Genomic DNA, 16,989 nt, shown 5'->3' on the forward strand with positions numbered 1-16,989 from the left:
AACAGCTCCTTGCCCTCCTCCAAATGACAGCCTTTCAGATATTTAAAGAGAGCAATCATGTCCTCCCTCAATTTCCTTTTCTCCAAACTAAACATTCCCAAGGCCCTCAGCCTTTCCTTGTAGGGCTCAGTCTCCAGACCCCGGATCATTCTCATCGCTCTCTTCTCCACCCTCTCAATTTTGTCCACATCCTTTTTGTATATTGAGGCCTCCAGAACTGCACACAGTATTCCAGGTACAGCCTGACCAAGGCAGTATAGAGAGGAACTATGACCTTCTGCAATTTCGATGCAATGGCCCTTTTGACACAACCCAAGACTGAGTTTGCCTTTTTTGCCATCGCATCACACTGACTGCTCATATTTAATTTACAGTCCACTCTTACTCCAAGATCTCTTTCGCATACACTACTTCCCAGAAGTGTATCCCCCATCCTGTATTTGTGCTTCACATTTTTGTGACCCAGATGTAATACTGTGCACTTATCATGTTGAATTGCATCCTGTTTACAACTGCCCACTTCTCCAGAGTATTCAGGTCTTGTTCAATTTTAACTCTATCTTCTTGGGTGTTTGCCACTCCTCCCAATTTGGTATCATCAGCCAATTTAATGAGCAGCCCTTCCCACTCCTTCATCCAGATCATTGATAAAAAAATTGAAAAGTACCGAGCCCTGTGGCACCCCACTGGACGCCTCCCTCCAATCTGATGAAACGCCATTGACTACCAACATATGGTAGTCATGTTGACTGTTGTGTACTGGGCTTAGTTGGCCGAGCAAGGCCTCTAAGGTATTTACTGTATTGATTGTAATGCACTATACTGTGTTGAGCTTAAGGTTCAGTCATGGCTCCCAATGCCTGCATTCTCATTGGTCCATAATCCCTGCAATATCACTGGTTACTTTCTCAAGGCAGCAGCCAATCGGTCCTCTATAATAAAGACCAATCAGTGGCCTGCCTACTTCATACATTGTATATAGTTTATGCAAATGATGGTATTGTAAAGTATGCATTCTCATTGGCTATCAGTTATTCTTGGGGTGGAGCTTCTGTATATATATTGAGGGCTTCTGTTCAGTCTGTGTTCCTGCTGAATAAAGAGCTGTTGAACTATGTGATGTCTGAACCCACTATTTAATGTTGACAGAGAAGAAATTTGATAATAAAATGTTGCTAGTTTATGGACCATCCTTGTAGCCTTATAAAAAGATAATTACTTTGAATTAAGCTCAATTGGAATTACTCCCAAGTATACACAGCACAGCTGCCTTAGTTAGCTTTCATAAGAATACATGCAACCCAAACCCTACTTAACTGGAAATTTCTCTCAGCATGTTTGATGAAATTTTGCTCCTGCTTTCCAGTGGGCAATGTATTAAATTAAATGGGCCTGCTCCACATTAAGTAACTTCTGGATTGCACCATGAATCAGCTTTTCTTTTCCCCACGTCTATAAATCAAAATGAAAAAAACCTACAAAATGTGACTAGAACACACATTCAACATCAAAATGGAGCTCTTCGAGGGAGGTCAGATATTATTCTAAAAGCCAAACCACCAACCCCACAAGGCTCCTCTGTTAAGGAATTAAACAAGCATAAGAAGACATGGATGGGCATTTCTAACTGGCATGAATAACTTAGTGAACAGAAAAAAGTATTTCTGATACACTAGTTAGGCCGAACTTATTTCTGATTTGAAGGGATCGCTGAAAAAATATATTTATTTTGTAACTGCTGTACTCACACAACTACAGAACTCACATGAAAAGTTGAATAGTTCTGTCTTTTCAATTTATGATTCCCATTTTTCCTCAGAGAAAAAGATATTTAACACCTTACTAATCGAGGCTAGGGGTTTTTGTTGGGGCGGGGGGTTATATCAGCCTTAGAGGATATTGCAAGGATCACTAAACTGATGTGTGGATCAAGCTGAAAATAAAATTTTAAAATGTTATATGAATGGACTTCATTGTGTGCTGGACTGGGTCTACAGATTCTCTTCAAATTACATAGGCCGTGAGTATCCAGATAACTTTTATAATGAGCAACGGCCTCTTTGGGAGGACAGAGCCCAGAAGCATCTGGAAGGGATGGATGTAAAACGCTTTCCCACCTGCCATTTCACCTATCCAAAGTTCTTCCACAAATGGTTCTCTACGCATATACAGATGCAAAATATGTGCCAATGTGTTTTAGTGACTCTGATAATATAGCTAAGAAACCAGCTGATTCTCGATGAAGTTACACTAGAGGATATCAAAAGGTTGCTGACGCTATTGAAGACATTTCTGCTTCTACCCAGAAAACTAGTAGGGGTATGCATCTAGAATTGTGTTGTGGTTACATATCTGGGACTGTTGAGTAAAATGTTTAATATGATAGGTAGTTTTCCACTGGGGTGTTGCTAGGTCGGGGTCAAAATTCATCAGGGTTTTTTCCCCATTCTTATGGCTTTCATGGTCATTCTTTGCAATGGGGAAGGGGGACCTACTAGAGGATCTAGGGCAACTGTTTTTGCACGTTATGGCATAAAATCGCACAGAACAGTCCTCTCTCTAATCTAAAGAACCCATGAATTTCAAGCCAATTAAACAAAGGGGGTGATATTAAAGAAGCTCAATATAGGCCCCCTCTCTGTGTAGCAGCACTAAATTCTCTCAACTAATTAGGGTTGCCGGAACCCCTTACTCTCCCCACAGGAGAAAGGGACCTGGCACTCACCTTTCTTCTTGTCTTTGCATGCAAAGCATGCACTCCTGGGGCAGCATGATGACATCATTTCCAGGAAGTGACATCATAACACAGGGCCTGGGACTGCTCCTGTGCTTCACAGTGTGCTTCGCAGTGGGCCAATTTTGGCCCCTAAATCAGCCCCCTGCAAAGGGCGTGAGCACTCCAAGGGCAGCACAATGACAGGAGTGCACCTGGGAAGCCAATTCCCACCCCCCACTGGTCAGGTGAGTAATGACGGGGCGGAGGGTGGAAGTGGGAGATCCCTTGCCCCTATCAGGGGACCTGGCATCCCTACTACTAATTTCTAAAATGGCCATCAATCAGCAGCCATCCAGCATGAGAGCTTCAGCCAGCCACCAGCATTTAAAAAATAGCCCTGTATTCTTTCATTTCCCTTCTCTTACAGTGACTGACAATTTTAAAAAAGAGTTTTACCTTTCCACTAAAAACTCTGGATTTGCTTTTCTTCCTTGTTATGGTTTGTTGTTTGCTTCCTTTGAGAAAGTGAGGAAAACTTCCGTTGCAGCCCCCTCCCCGGCCATCATTGTACATTTATTATTCCTTATGGGGGACTTCAAGGGGGGGTGTCTTCTGCCTATCCTTCAAAGAACCCCTAAGTTCCAAGTAAATTGGGTAAAGCATTTGAATTCCATGGGCCCTTGAGCAAGCCAAGCCCACAAAGAGAGGGGAAGGGGGAAGAAGAATGGCAGCTCTCTGCAGCTTGGATTGGCTGGGAGTGCTTTTTTCCCCTCCCTTGAAACATTTTGCCTGGAAAGGAGAAATTATCCAAGAAACCAATACAGGTTCAAAATGAAAACAAGCTCATGCTGTATTGCTGATAAACACCAGAACTCAGAGCGAAAAAAACCATGGATTTTTTTTTCATGGAGAGGTTTTGTGACTACCAAGTGGTCAGGACTAGCGTTTTGTGTTCCAAATAGTCACAAGTAAGAACTGGAAACAAGTTTTTTGCAATTTGTAGTTTGTGATTTTCATTATGCACACCCCAGTACCTAGCCATGCCTGTTTTAGAGAAGACAGACATAGCCAAAATTCTCCTACATATGGCAGCCTTGGAGGTGCTGTTCAAAAATTCAGCAGTAAGACAGTTGACAGAAATCTCCAAGAATACATCTTGCCACTTCAGAAAGAGCTTCCATGCCTGACAATTCATTTCAGAACAAATTGAAAGTGCTAGTGCTCTGCTGCCATATGAATCAGATCATCACCCAAGGCCTTTCAAGGATGTGTCGAGTGGGCACTAAAGACTGAATGTTCCAATACAGTCTCTGTGGTAAGCCTGAACTGTAAAGTTCCCTCCCAGCATCCCTTGAGCAGGCATCTCCTCTCTTCTGCATTTCAGGTATAAGGTAAAGACATTTTCCCAGGGTTTTGGCAACAATTCATGTGATTTAACTCTGCCCCTCCTGCTTGTTGTTAATATTTACTTCCTTTATACCCCACCGTCCTCTCTCAGTGGGGACCCAGACCAGCTTGCATCATTCTCCTCTCCTCCGTTTTATCCTCACAACAACCCTGTGAGGTAGGTTAGGCTGAAAGAGTGAGACTGGCCTAAGGTCATCCAGTGAGGATTAAAAAGTGGGCCTCCTACTCTAACCACTATACAATACTGGCCCTTAGATTGTTACAACATATTAAGTCTTGCTTTACTGTTTGGCGGCTATTGTTGAAATTTTAATATTGCTGACATTTTTATGATTTATTGTTTAACTTTATTAAGTTTTTCAGGAGCTGACATAATACCTTCATTGAGAGTATAAAATTTTAAAATGAAATAAATCAACTACTGGAGAAAACCATTTGTAGTGGGAAAACAGCATTTGGAGAAAAGAATTAAAACTCATCAATATTTATCCTGCCTAACCTTCCTCCTTCCAAAGCTGCTTTACCATATAATGTGTAGGTTATACTACATTGCAGGTTTAATCATGCATTTTTAAAAAAACTCCATCATAAACATGGAGATCCAGCAAGTTTGAAGGAGATGAAGAAAAACAGAATGCTCACCTCGTATGGCTCAATTTAGGGAGGGAGAAAGATTTATGAAATTGTAGGCGGCAAATCTACCAGAATGATACTCGCTAAAATCCTGCCCGGTACATAAAGACCTATGAAAGTGCAACTTCCTCTGCCTGTTTTATTTTTAAAGAACTGTATTATCATACCCATTAGTCAAAAAAATATGGCAGATTTACTTGCTATTCTCGACTGGACGCAACTCCACAGAGGAGTTGTCCTATGCCAGGAATTTTATTTCATTAAGAAAGTGATATTATGGAGCATCTGAGATCACGTAAGAGACACAACAGAATGCCAGAGAGACTCTAACTGCCAGTACCCCACAGTGCATGCCTGATTATTTGCAGATGGGATGTGGAGAAGGAGGGGAGAAAAGAATTGTTACAGGAATTTTAATCCTACATTTTGGCATTACACAGTCAGCATCACATATAACCTCGGCTATATGCACGGATTAGCCATTAACATACTAGCGCACATTTCTTTAAGTTAGCTGAACAAGCGGCATTTTCCACAGACCTCAATAAAAGCCCAGGAGTGACAGCACAGACTAACTTTCAATAAGTCAACTGTCAACACTGATTCTATTTAGCCAATAGCTGCATGTCTGACAAGGAGCTAAGTGGGACTCAATCTCTTTGTGGCAGGTCAGTTGTCCTGCAAGAACAACCGTTGTTCTAATATCAACGGGAGAACATGAGCTCAATTAAAACCAGCTTATGGATTGGGGAGTTGAGACTGGAGGGGGATAATTCGCACAACGTGGGTTAGATCTCTGTTCATTTCAGTCTTCCTGCTACGCAGTCCTTAAGCTGTCTTGCAAAAGAAGAAACATTACTAGCACCCTTCACTGTCTAGCTCAGCTTCTAAAGTAGTTCCACATTTAATTAAAGACACACTATAGCTTTTGTCAGCACAGATAGTTTGGTCAGTCAGTGGGAAAAAAGAAAAGACTGATGTCATTTTAGCCACACACCATAAAATACAATTCTGAAACCATCTGTTGGGAAGTAGAGGGTTGGAAGGGGGCAGGGATGGAAGAAAGTTAGAACTTGAAGGAGAAATATCAACATGAGTACCGTTGTTCTCAAAGCAAATGCTACTTTGGCCTCATAACTTTGCTTGCTAATCATCAAGCAATCTTAACACAACACCTGAAACGCCTTGGCTGTGCTATCCTATGCTTTATTATTCATAGACTGCTTTTCAAAACTTAGGGAAAATGTGAAAGGGGAGAGCCAATTACAGAAAAGAAGAAAACATTTAAAGGGATTATCAACTTTTTTGAGATGAGCAGAGAAAAGCATATACTTTCACGATAGAAGAGATGGACAAATTATGGCCTGGATTCACATATGGCTGTGGAAACTTCACTTTATCAGGACCATCGGTCCCCTGGACTTCAGCATCAACTAAATAGCTGACACTCCTTAAAAACTGCAGGATTTTAATCCACAGGCCCCTTAGAGACCAACAAAGATTTTCAGGGTGTGAGCTTTCAAGAGACAGAGCTCCTTCAGAAGGTGTTTGAAGAAGGGAGCTTTGACTCTCAAAAGCTTACAATTAAAATTTCACTGATCACCAAAGTGCCACTGGACTCAAATCCTGCTGTTCTACTGAAGATCAACACAGCTACCCACCTAAAACTATCCTTAAAAAACTGTTAAGCAGTTCAAGGATTGAGGGCTATTAGTAACAGTTTAAGATCCATACTGGGGTGGTCACCAACTTTGGAGGGCCACTGACACCGGAAACAGGAAGAGCCAGCATCCAACTCGGAGCCCTCAAGTAGAGACCAAGATGTGGCCTTCAGGCTGAAAAGGAACTGCTAGCTGATGTGCTGCAGGACTCTCAAAAACCAGCAAGGAGATCTGGTGAAACACTGTTGTCTATACTGCTGCTGCAGTCAGGGCCGGTGCCAGAGTTTCTGGTGCCTGAGGCCGGGGGCACCTTGCTGCCACGCGCATGTGCACATGCACATGTGCGCACACCCAGACTGCTCAGTTGCCCTGCACTGCCCCGGCCACCTGCCATGCCTGGCCCACAGCTGTGTGCTGGCAGCGGCAGCAGTACGGGGCAGCAGCAGCCCACCCTAGAATGGTCTTTGGGTGCCCTCGCGTCCAGCAGGCTTGTGCCTGGAAGAAGGGTTTGCATCTTCAGCAGCTCATTCAAAGCTCACACCCTGAGGCACAGCTGTTTCTCCAGGCCCTTCCCGCTTTCTCCTTTCCCTTCCCCTTTGCTTTCTTCTGTCATTATTCCATCCCACCCCCCTCGCCAGTCCCCCAAAAGAAATTTACCACTTTTCCTCCACTCCTTTCCAGTTTGTGAGGCGACAGGTAGGAGATGGGGGGAATGCTTGACATTCGTGTGTCCTCCCAGCCCTCCCGCTCAGTTGCTCCACAGCGCGCACCCCCAGCGCCCCCTCGGCGCCTCTGCAATCGAGGCGATTGCCACTAAATTTCCATTTGATCTGCTTATCTACAGCTTTTGTTGATTGAACCTCACCATAAAGCAAGATGTTAAGATATTAGCAAAATCGTCCCTTATTGTCAGGTATGTAGTTATTAAATCAAAATCTCAGCTCATCATCACATTTTTGCAAATAGTGCTCACAAGTGACTTCCGGTGCCATTATCTTCATCCTCTCAGGTAAGAGTCACTTGATAATAGATGCAGGCCTTGTTCAGGTGCTGCACAACCATTCACATGGAATCCCCCAATGGAGGGCATAAATAACAGCTGACCCAGCGCAAACAAACCTTACAGGCATTATTACCCAGTGGTATATGGCTACCCATCCAGATATATTTTGCATGGGGGGAGGGTTGGAACACTTGGAGTGGCACATGGCACCAAAGTGACGAAGTTTAGAAGTAGAAGTTCCTTCCCTTTTTAGCTAAAGGGCCGCATCCAAACAACTTTCCACTGAAGAAAGACAGGGGAAGCTGAAGTTGCCCCATTCCAGTTCCCCTTCCCACTACAGCCCATGATCCCTGTGGCCTTTTATCCATGAGAGTCCCTTGGTGCCTAGCATTACTTTCAGGGGCTGTAGCCTGCTCCTGGAGAAGAGGGGTGGGGACTAACCTACTTCTGTCAGCAGAACATCAGCAAGAGCCAACAAAAGTGTCCTGTATGTCCATCTAAAAACAAAACTGTTCAAGTTAACAGAACATAAGAAAACCCCTGCTGGATCAGACCAGTGGTCCATCTCGACCAGTATCCTGTTTCACTAGGATTGCCGGGTCACTGGGAGCTCAAACTGGGGGATGGAGGTTTGGCGGAGGGGGTGGTGGTGACAGGAGTATTTACCTCACACGTACATGCTCCGGAGCACCTCTGCATTTCGCTGGGAATGACAACGTTCTTGGCGCAACACAGAAGTGACGGGTCATGGCAGAGGCCACTTTGGTAAAAATCAGCCCCCTGGCATGACCTGTGCTTCCATATGGCATGGGGAATGGCGTCACTCCCAGCGAGATGTGGAAGTGCTCTGGAGCATCTGAGACCTCACTGTACCCGTTTCCATGCCTTTTCCCTCTGCTGACTAGGTGAAGGGGAGACAGAGGCTGGGAGCGGGGGATGCCCTGACCCCACACGGGGTATGGGACCCCTATGTTTCACACAGTGGCCAACCAGTTACCCTGGCGGGCCAACCAACAGGCCTTAGGGGCCAAGGCTATCCCTGATGTTGCCTCCTGGAGGTTCAGTGCCTTTAAATGTGGAGGTTTCCTTTAGTCACCATGGCTAGTAGCTACTGACAGGACTCTCTTCCATGAATCTGTCTAATCTCTACTAAGCGGCCTCATCCTCAAAGCCACAAGGAGAAGCCAAACAACCGTCACTAAATCAAAGGCCTAAGCCAAAGTCTGACTTCACAAATCAATAGACTTCTCAATCATGGCCTTCTGGGAATCAGCGTTCCACAAAGAGTGATTTGCAATAATCCAACTCCAGTCAAGTGCTCTTTTGTTCTTACCCAAGGAAAAAATTGAAAAAAACAAAGACCAAGTTCTAACAGACACACATCAAGCTGCCCACATGATACTGAGTGATTACTAATGAGAAGGTTCACTGATACAGCCAAGGTATACCCTAACGAAATGGTTGAGGAATGCATTTACAAAGGGAACAAGACTATGGCCTATACCACTGTGTATAGGATGTACTATCTGTTTGCTGTATGTATTATCCTGCTGCTAATTGCATTATTTTCTTTGGCTATAATACCATTTTTCTGCATTGTATGTGCATTCCACATCATGTCCAATATTCTATGCTTGTTTCAGATTTATGTAATCCCAGCCGTAGCGCCTTGCTTATCAGAGGTCTCATCATATTGACTGTGTTGACTTACACTGTGTAATCCGTCTCGAGTCTCAGTGAAAAAAGCTGGCTATAAATATACTGAATAATAATAAGGATGGGAGGAGAGAAAGATGCATGAATTCAATCCTCACAAAAAGAAAGAATCACTAAAGAAGTGACAAACTGGAAATCTAGAAGAATGGCTAAAGGTAGGGAGATGCCTGGTCTCTTAAAGATGGAAACAAGACTGTCCCTTTAAAAAGCAGAGCCTAAACAAATCACCTCACCAATTGGATGAGACATTTATGTTTTTTAAAGTTTAAATTGCCCTCAGCAAAAATAGTCACATGGCCGGTGGCCCCGCCCCCTGATCTCCAGACAGAGGGGAGTTTAGATTTCCCTCCGCACCATGTGGCGCGGAGGGCAATCTAAACTCCCCTCTGTCTGGAGATCAGGGGGCAGGGCTACCGGCCACATGACCATTTTTAAGAGGTGCCAGAACTCTGTTCTACCACGTTCCTGCTGAAAAAAGCCCTGTAAGTAGGTATTACCCTAGCAGCATTAGTACTGCAATGTGCCACCCAGAGATCAACACCCTGTCTTAACAGAGGATCCTGTAAGAACCAGCCACAGCCACACCCACACCACACCACGCTCAACACGGGCAACTTGGAGAGGGAGAACGGGAAGCATAAAGGGCCATCACTTCCTGCTTTTACCCTTATTTGCAATGTGCAAAATGGAGGCTTGTGACATGTCTCCTGTGAAGAGATGCATATGTTTCCAACATGAAGACAGCTCATGCGCCCCTCTTAGAGGAAGATATGCAAGCTCCGACTTCAAATATGATAAAGGACAGTAACATAAATAACTACCCTTCCTTTTCTCACCACATCATTCATGAAACTCTGTTGGAAAGAAACAGAAAATAAAAACGATTCCTAGAAAATCTAAATACAGGCCATTTCCACATGCCCTTATAGGAACAGCCCATTCACGGCACGCTGGCAGCTTTTCCTCAGAAATCCAGACCTCTCCGTTTGCAAAACGGTTGCGGGCCATTTGGCTTCCAATTCTTCCAGTGCCTTTTCCGGGAACGCACTTTTCGCAGTCACAGAAAAGGCGCAGAAAAAACAAAAACCAAACGGACCACAACTGTTTTGCAAATGGAGGTGTCACCAACGTTCCATGAGTGGGCCGTCTCTATAAGGGCGTGTGGAAATGGCCTCAAACTACCTAGTAGCTCCTCATCTGAATGCCTCTGGCAAGTTCAGAGCTACTTCTAGGTAACTAACTAGAGAACCTTTCACAAACTGGGTGTGTTTCTTTCATTCCCTCTCCTCCCCAGGATTTTGAAATACTAACCTAGAGGAACACGCATCGATGGGCAGACTAGCCCCTTTCGTTGTGGAGCCTTTCCACACCAGGTTTTTGATCCAGGTTTGGCTTTTTATAGGTTTTCCCCCTTTCTTATATACAGTATCCTCGCTCTCCTGGTTTTGCATTAAGTTTTTTCAGGCCACTTTTACAGTGATCTGAAAAAACATGGGGTAAAAAATGGGAGAGCAACAATTCGGTATACTAGGAAGGGAGGGGAGAGACTGATATAGTTAGTAAGACAATCTGGAGCAAAAACTTGATGCAGAAGGGCCCATAATGGGAAAGGAATATCTCTACAACAAACAGGTCTTGGGACTTCTTAAACATGGAAAGCTGGAAATTCACAGAACCTGCTATATTCATTGTTATAGCAACAATACAAATTCAGTTTCTAATAAAAAAAAAACCTTGAAAAACCCTAGTGGTCCAGGGATGGGGGGGAAAGGCCACTGCAGGGGGACCAGGGCAGGGAAACATACCACGTAGAAGTCCTATTCCTGTTGTGCTGTACTGGCTGCTGTGGTAGCAACAGGGAAGCCTCACAAACCTTCTTCCCCCCTAAAAACCACCTTAAACCCACTAAGTTTTTCCCAAGAGACTATTTTTTAAATCTTTTGAGGTCCATCAGATCCCATACTGCCTTCAGCACAGGCTATATTTAGCCGAACAGAGGCTTACTTAAACTCTGGTTCATGCCACATACTCTGGTTTGTCTGCCAAATGCAAGCAACAAAACCCTGTTGGTGAATAAACCCAAGTTAGTCTTCACTGCACCTCCATCAGGAAAGACATATCACTTACTTACTATTTCTGAGGTCAGACAGCCATAAAAGGCAGCCCTGCTAACAAACTGTTGTTTGAGAATTCAGATATTACACATCATACTTAGTACAAACTGTGGTTTGACTGAAATCCCAAGTTCTGTGCTGCCTATATTCAGAGGTCTCAACCAATCAGAGCTTGATCAAGAAGTAATGCTTTTTAATGGCTGCACTGCAAAAGGAAGGGTCCAAAGAGCTTGTTTCTCTCCCTTCAAGCTGGGTGGGGAGAAATGCAATGCTTTTAAGTTCTGCAGTGCAAAAGAAAGAGGAGAAATAGTTTGTTTCTCTCCTTTTTTCTGCAGCCCAGGCCAACATTTGGGAGCAGGGAGAAGAAAAAGGAAATCAGTTGAGATTATGATAGCGCCCCCCCCCCCGCCCCCACCACCATTTGCTGCATCTCAGAAAACCTGGGAGGCAGCAAAGTCCTGAACTGCAGATCAGAAGAACCAAGTTCCAGCTGATCACCCACTCACCCCTAAAAAAAAAAAAAAACTTTGCAAAAGGAAGAGCCAATTTCCCCAACAGGAAATCAGAAACTGATTCCTAGCCGATCCTTCATCTGATGGCTGCAAGTCTCCCATTCCTACAAATGCACACACACAGGTTATGAACAGCCCATCAATTCACCGGCTGCCTGGTCATCCCTGGCAAACAGGAAGTGAGCCAAACTGGCAGGTGTTGAAGCATCCACAATCTAGGGGGAGGAGGGATGGATCAGAAGTAACACTGACAGATGTGAACCATGCCTGCCTAGTGCTTGAATACTGCCCAATTTGAAAGAGGACATTTTCTTGCAGCCCTTAACAGCCAAGGTAAAAGACACACCCAAAAATTGCAATGGAGTTGTAATGGTCAGTTGCAATTGTCCCTCATCAGTTGTCAGGGAGAACAATTTTCAGCTGTGAGCTTACAACACAGAATAGCCACAGCTATTGCCACTCTTACCCCAACACTGCAGCAATCCTAAGCACCCTTCCTAGAAACATGAGCCAATGAAACCAATTGGACTTTCAAAATAGTCATGTATAGGATTCGCTGGCTTTTTTAAAGCGGGGAGGGGAGATGTCCCACCAAAGTCAATACAGCGGATGCACTTTAAAACATACTAGAAGATTTCTTGTAAATGACTGTATTTGCCCTATAAACACTTTGATGTCTATATTTACAGCGTCATCCTTCAACAGCCTCCTCCCCTCTCCTCCCCCCCCCAGTTAAAAATAAAGACCTTATTCAATGCATCTCACTGAAAAACTTGACCTCTGCTATTTCAACTAGTCCAGAGGGACCCGCCAACAGGGAGGCCTGGAACTGTCAACCCTGGACATCTAGAGCAAACTTATTATCTGTAATTAGCTCAAATTTCCGTTGCTTTGCTAGAGCTGCTCAAGGGCTTTCAAGTTCCAATATGCAAAAGACTGCTTCCTCTTCTCCATGCAAGTTGACCTGCAATCCTCCTAGTCTCTTCATTTCATTTCCACGATCCCCAGCAGAGACCAGAACAAAGTTTAAACTTAAACCTACGCTGACATGCCACAGGGGAAGAAGCAGGCGACACACCACTTTTTAACCCACCCAGACTAGAAATTACAACAGTGAGTGCTAACTAAAACAGGTAGAAGTCTATTTTCACGTGTGCTGAAATTGCACCTTTATACAGTTGCATACCATACAGGCACATTTACTCAGGAGTAAGTTTTACTGAACTCATGTGGAGCTTGCTTTCTGCATGGGATCCAGAGGCGTTTTCCACTGAAACTCCTGGACCTGACTTAATGAGTACACAATATTTAGGAACAGGAGACTCAAATGATAGGGTTTATAAAACAGCTATAGTGCAATGCCAAACCACACTATTCTCTTCTAATGGATAGAAGGGTGTAACTCCACTTAAGATTGCACTGTTAGTCGGATATCCCCCTATTAGGGAGGGGGAAGTAACCTGGAAGAAAAGGGAGAACACACAAACCCTTCCATGAAAAAGAAACCGATCCAGATTAATGCCATGAACAATGTTAACTCCCTTCCCAACCATATTTTAATCCATATTAGAACTAAAAGTATTACAGTCATTGCTACCTAGGCTGCTTCCACATGTGCTGAATAATACACTTTCAATCCACTTTAGCAGTCCTTTGCAAGTGGATTTCTCCACTTCACATAGGAAAATCCAGTTGCAAAATGCATTGAAAATTGGATTGAAATCGCTTTATTCGGTATGTTTCCTAGCAGCCCTACTCTTCCCACGTTTGAGGGTTTGAGACCAACCAGGTGCAAAAAGGGAACGTCAGCGGGCCGGGGTTACATTTGAAGAAGGAGCGAAGCGCGGGGAACCGGTGCGCTACTGACCTCTCTTGCTGCGTCTCCAGCGGCCGCCTTGGCAGTGGCTGTAATCCATGCAATTGAGGATGATGAGAGCAAAGGAGAAGAGGCGAAACTGCATCCTTCGCTCCCGGGCTGCGGGGGCTCGCAGCGGCAACGCGAACAGACGAGCGTAAATTACCGGCAGCGGCTGCAGGGAGCGGCAAAGGCAAAGCCCCTCTCCGCGGAGGAGCGGCCCGGGCGCCGCTCACACGCCCCTTCGCGGACCCTGCGAAGTCCCGGCAACTTCCAGCATCTCCTTCGAGCTGCGAAAAGAAGAGGGTGGGAGAAATAGAAGCCAATAAAGAGAGCGCGTTCTTGCCAAGGCTGCAACCTCACATAAGCTTACTTACGAGTAAGCCGCCTGGCTCAACGGCGCTTACTTTCAAGTAACTCCGCCGCTGTCACTCTCTCTACGGGGAAGAAATCACCCGGGGATGCAACGTTTCCTCCCAGGGAACCGGGCACAGGATCCGAACCCTGACGAGCGCTGCCCGCCTGAAGCCTGAGCTTATGCCTGCCTCCTCGGGACTAAGCCTAAATGTCTTCTGGATCTACTCAGAAGCAAGCCCCCGAGTCTCACTCCCAAGCCCAGCGCGCCTAGAAGGCAGCGCGGCGCCTCGGAAGCCCCTCCGACCCACCCGGCGACCCAGCGCGCTCCTGGCAGCGGAGCCGTCGAGGAAGCCGACAGAGATGAGAAGCCTCTTCAGGGGCAGCGCGGCCGCGGCGCGAACGCTCCCCCGCCGCGGAGCGCCAAACGCCGCCGCTCTTTACCTCGCCCCCTTCGGCGCGTCCCGCGACTCGCTCGGCAGCCCGTCAGGCGAGCGCTCCGGCGTCCCCGGCCAGCGTGCGCTGCCAACACGTGGGCCGCCCAGCAAAGTTTGGGGGCGGTGGCTGCGCTCGCTCTCGCAGGAGGCCCGACCCAGCCGCGCCCCCGAGCCCCTCGCCCAGCGCCTCGCCTTTCCCGCGACTTCTCTTATACGAGCCCTGCGCGGGGAGCGAATCCCAGCCCGTCTGCCGCTCAGGGCTATTCCGCAGGCACGGCGCGACGGTCGGGAGGCGGCGGCGGTAAGTAGGTGGCGCTGTCCTCCACGCCATCGCCGCGCCTCCTGCCGAAGCGCCCCGGCCTCCGAGGCAGGTTGAAGGAAGGCGGGCCGGCCGGCCGGCCCCTGGACGCTGAAAAAGAAACAGGCTTTCGGCGGCTGGACGAGAGAGCTGCTCCGGTTGAATCTCTGCCTGCTGTGCAGCTATTAAAGGCGTAAGAATACTGGGGGTGGTTGGATACCCTGGTGAGAGTTCAGTGACGGTGCCCTAATGGCTTTGCGGACGACAATAATAATAATAATAATAATAATAATAATAATAATAGAGCGTATATACTGCTCTTCTAGAGAGATTAGTACCCCACTCAGAGAAGCGAGCAAAGTCAGTGTTATTACTGTACCCACAGTTTGTCGTGGTTAAGAGCGGCAGGAGTCTAATCTGGAGAACTGGGTTTGATTCCCCACTCCTCCACTTGAAGCCAGCTGGGTGACCCTGGGGCAGTCACAGCTTCTAGCTCTCTCAGCCCCATCTACCTCACAGGGTGATTGTTGTGAGGATAACAACACACTTTGTAAAGCGCTCTGAGTGTGGTTTAAACCACCATTTATGAGCATTCACCACAATCGGCTTTGGTATAGCACCCACACACACACACATTCCACACTGTCTGAGGTCATGTCAGTTTGGCGCCTTGTTTTTCATTTTAGATGGGCTTTGAAGCCTCAGCACAGTTTCAGCTTTCGGGGCTTTGCAATTCATGTCACGCTTTTTAAAAAAACTTTGAGCAGGAATAACGTTGCGATGTTGGAACCCATCCCTCGCTGTATTTGCTGATTGAGCTGTCTCATGCCCACTGGAGAGGTAATTGGTGGAGAAGTTCTGGAGAAAAACATGTACTCTTTGTGCTTATTCCACTCTCATTTATTTTTTTAAAGCCAAGCCAGGAATGGGTTAAAATGCTGCTGCTTCATCTCCTGGTAGCTTCGCTGCCACTTTGTTTCCAAAGGGCTGTGCAAAACTCTTTTTTTCTCTTTGGCAAAGCCCTAAACATGCCTGGGAGGGAGGCAAAAGCAGCCATTTAATCCTTTTAAAGCCTGGAGGAATGTACAGTAATGTTACAATGTTACAACTACAACCCATTTTTGCCTTGGGGAAAAAAAGTGTATGTGTGCATACCCCAAGGAAAGAAGGGGGGAAAGCAGCTATTTAACCCATTTCCTGGCTTTTATAGCCAGCAGGGAATAAGCAGCAATGTTAAGAAATGTTCCTAGCTTTGAAAAAAAATAAAAATAAGAGAATGTTTGCATACCTGGGAGGAAGGAATCCAACGGAGAAGCAGCTTTACTGATAAAAATGGCAGAAAAGGAGTTCAGCAAGCTGAGCAGGGTTGGAGTGGTTAAATCTGCACAGACCAATCAGCTCCTGGGGGAGAGGAGAGGGGGGAGAAGAGAAGCAGAAGGGGAGTACAGAGTTTGCACTGACATTAATCACACCAGATGAAACTCGGCAGTGGTTTCAAAATAACATCGTGGTATGTCCGCAGGGGGGGAAATCGGGGATACTGCAGCCAAACATTGGTACTGCGTCCCATGACTACCTTGCAAGTGTGAAGCTCCTGCAAACATGGGAAGCAGGACAGATACTGAAACGCTTTAAAGACTCAGTGCAAAAAGGACCTAAGTTGTCCTGAAAGGCCGTATATAAATCGAATATTATTATTAATATTGCTGGGAAGCTGGGGCTGAGATGCCACCTGCTGAGCTTATGGCAATAGTGGGGATTGAACCAGCAGAGTGCTCCTTTGCACTCCAACTACTTAACCATGATGCTACAGTAAATGTCTTAAGGAATAGGGTTTACCTGTGCAGCCAGTATGGCATCTGGGTTGAAGTAAAAATCTAGGACCATAGTTTTAGGTGGGTCTGCCTGCAGTAGAACAGTCTTGTCTCCCTTCTTTGTCGCAACCCACCCACCTCCAGACTGAGATATAAAGGCTCAGAGATCTCTGCTTCTCCGTGTATCAGAAGAAGGGAGTTTTGACTCTCAAAAGCTTATACCCTTGAAGAGTCGTCTTGGTTTCTGAAGTGCCGCTAGACTCCAGTCCAGCTAGACTAGAACCAGAGAGGCTGATTAAAATCCCCACCTTGGGGAGCCTCACTCTCTTAGCCTAGCCTACCTCACAGGGGTGCAGTGAAGAGCATTGTGTGGGCTGCCCTAAGTTCCTTGGAGGAAAGAGCTGCCAGGCTTACAAAATTCAGATGGATTTGCTGCTGGGAAAATAGGAATAAAATCAGGTTTGTTTGG

General features: G+C 45.9%; 1 protein-coding gene across 3 annotated transcripts in view; it reads right to left on the minus strand.

The window, feature by feature from the left end:
* RSPO2 (R-spondin 2) overlaps nt 1-13,723 on the minus strand; it is a 158,977-nt gene extending 145,254 nt beyond the window's left edge. For 2 of the 3 annotated variants that reach the window (XM_054985328.1, XM_054985326.1), the window contains exon 1: nt 13,630-13,723. In XM_054985328.1, the coding sequence (XP_054841303.1) occupies nt 13,630-13,723 (94 nt within the window). Of the gene's footprint in view, nt 1-12,465; nt 12,472-13,629 lie in introns of all 3 variants that reach the window. The other variant, XM_054985327.1, reaches the window with a different exon arrangement.
* Between the last annotated feature and the right edge of the window lie 3,266 nt (nt 13,724-16,989).

This window comes from Eublepharis macularius, chromosome 7 (assembly GCF_028583425.1).
Source record: "Eublepharis macularius isolate TG4126 chromosome 7, MPM_Emac_v1.0, whole genome shotgun sequence".
In the NCBI taxonomy this organism is placed as follows: Eukaryota; Metazoa; Chordata; class Lepidosauria; order Squamata; family Eublepharidae; genus Eublepharis; species Eublepharis macularius.